Source organism: Anoplophora glabripennis, unplaced genomic scaffold, assembly GCF_000390285.2.
Source record: "Anoplophora glabripennis isolate ALB-LARVAE unplaced genomic scaffold, Agla_2.0 scaffold2499, whole genome shotgun sequence".
Taxonomy (NCBI): Eukaryota; Metazoa; Arthropoda; class Insecta; order Coleoptera; family Cerambycidae; genus Anoplophora; species Anoplophora glabripennis.
In genome coordinates, this window is record NW_019418572.1 from 11,141 (window position 1) to 13,029 (window position 1,889).

General features: G+C 33.7%; 1 protein-coding gene across 1 annotated transcript in view; it reads left to right on the forward strand.

The window, feature by feature from the left end:
- The window catches only part of LOC111692661, a gene marked incomplete at its 3' end in the record, with an annotated part of 8,999 nt that extends 8,406 nt beyond the window's left edge, over positions 1-593 (forward strand). The window contains exon 2 of the mRNA XM_023456741.1: positions 411-593. Within this exon, the coding sequence (XP_023312509.1) occupies positions 411-593 (183 nt within the window). The remainder of the gene's footprint in view (positions 1-410) is intronic.
- Between the last annotated feature and the right edge of the window lie 1,296 nt (positions 594-1,889).

The window sequence follows — 1,889 nt, forward strand, 5'->3', positions numbered from 1 at the left end:
AGCTCTTCTTTTTGTGGTGAAATTTTCAAGTATTCAAAGGTTTTAGATTTTTAGAAATTTGATTTTGAAAATTTTTTAATTTAAAAAATATAAAAAATTTAAACAATTATTATGTAAAAACTATCAAACCGAATTGGATGAATTTTGGTGTGATGATTCTATGCACTAAGAAGTTTAATTGGGAAAAGTATGAAGATCCTATGTATTATTCAAGTGTCTGACATAAATTGACAAATAAACTATTATTTTTTGCAATTTTTTAAATGATTTTCCGATTTTTGCAATAACAATAATTATTTTTTCGACAATCTGTTAACAGTTCAACACCCTGTATCTCTGTAAGGAGGCATTTTGGAACAAATTTTTATCTGACCAATTATCTTGGAATTCATCTCCAAACCATGTTTTAGGCCACCCGGGGTACAAGCGACACATGTCCGTACCGTTAGACATAGCCAAATCCAACTCGGACAGCACCGTGCTGAAGAAGGTGGCGTCCCTGACTCTTAGCAAGGCGGAGTTGGAGTCTAAAGTTACCAAACCGAAATTCGTACCTGAGAAGTTGGACTTTAAGTTATACGAGAAGTTCGAAGGTGAGTGAACAATGTAAGGGTAAAAGTTAAGGAACTCTGGTTTATTGCCGTTATTACAGATTGCTTTCGAAATTCGACCTTTAAAGTGGCTTCGCCGGATGAAACCCCGGTGCGGGATTGATTTTAAATTAGTCGTACTTTGAGCTTAGTTAGACTTTGGGGGGTTGTGGAATCGCACGTGGAATCAATACGATAACATGAAGTTTATTCTGTGAAGTAATAACTCGGGAAAGCATGACAATTCACGGAGTTGTTCCTAAAATCGCAACAGGAACAAATTTTGTGAGAACTCGATGTTTGCATTGCGATTACAGTCATATAAAAAAAAGGCCAATCCCCAGAGAGCCACATATAATTTTCGAGGGAATTCGATGTTTTGAAGACGATCTCGTGATCAAAATTCATGACTTCCCGATGAATTCCGGAGAAAAGTGAAATTTTTCGGTGGTAATTTCCACTCGGGGAAATATATTTATTCCAGTAGAAATGAAATGTTTTATTATCTGGCAAAGTTTTGTAAAAATTTAACTTCATTATTTTCATACTTCATAGTCTATGAATTTGCATAAAATTTAAAAGTGAATGTTCAAAACAAAATAAAACGGTTTAAAGGTTATTACATTTATCTATAACAATAGGCAATAAATTGTAAAATTAAAAATAATATTTTTAAACTCATCTTCATTTGTTTATCTGAGACAGTTATTAATAGATGCTGTAAACGATAATAAATTGAAATTATCATAATTTTTAGATAATTTAGGTAATGTTGGAAAATCCACGGCGCTGGTTCACAATTCGAATATAAAAAAAAGTACAATAGTTTTTCGGGTTCATATGCCGTGGCTTACGTTCTCGGTCGCCGCCAATTACAGACTTACATTACACTCCTTAACCCTAGCTAGGAAACTCTGACCTACCCTTGTTGTTCTCGGCCCAGGCTCTGTGGGGGCGGACCCGCTATCAGAACCAGTTACAGAGGCCACTACAGGACGTAGAGAACCACAATTGTAACCATAAATACAAAATTTTAAACGTATCTATTTACTTTTTTTCAGTTTTCCATGACTAACTATATTAACTAAAATCTCACTTGACTTGATGAATGGGTGTTCTGATATATAATAACTCGAAGTTATTGAAGCTTTATTATGGTCAGGAACAGTTTAATAATATTTATTGCCATTAGAAGTATTCTCGTAACATGCTGACTAACAATTTACATAAAAATATTTCCCTGGGGTACGAATTACCGATAATTGTATTAACTGATGAGAAGGTAAAATTTAATTTTTA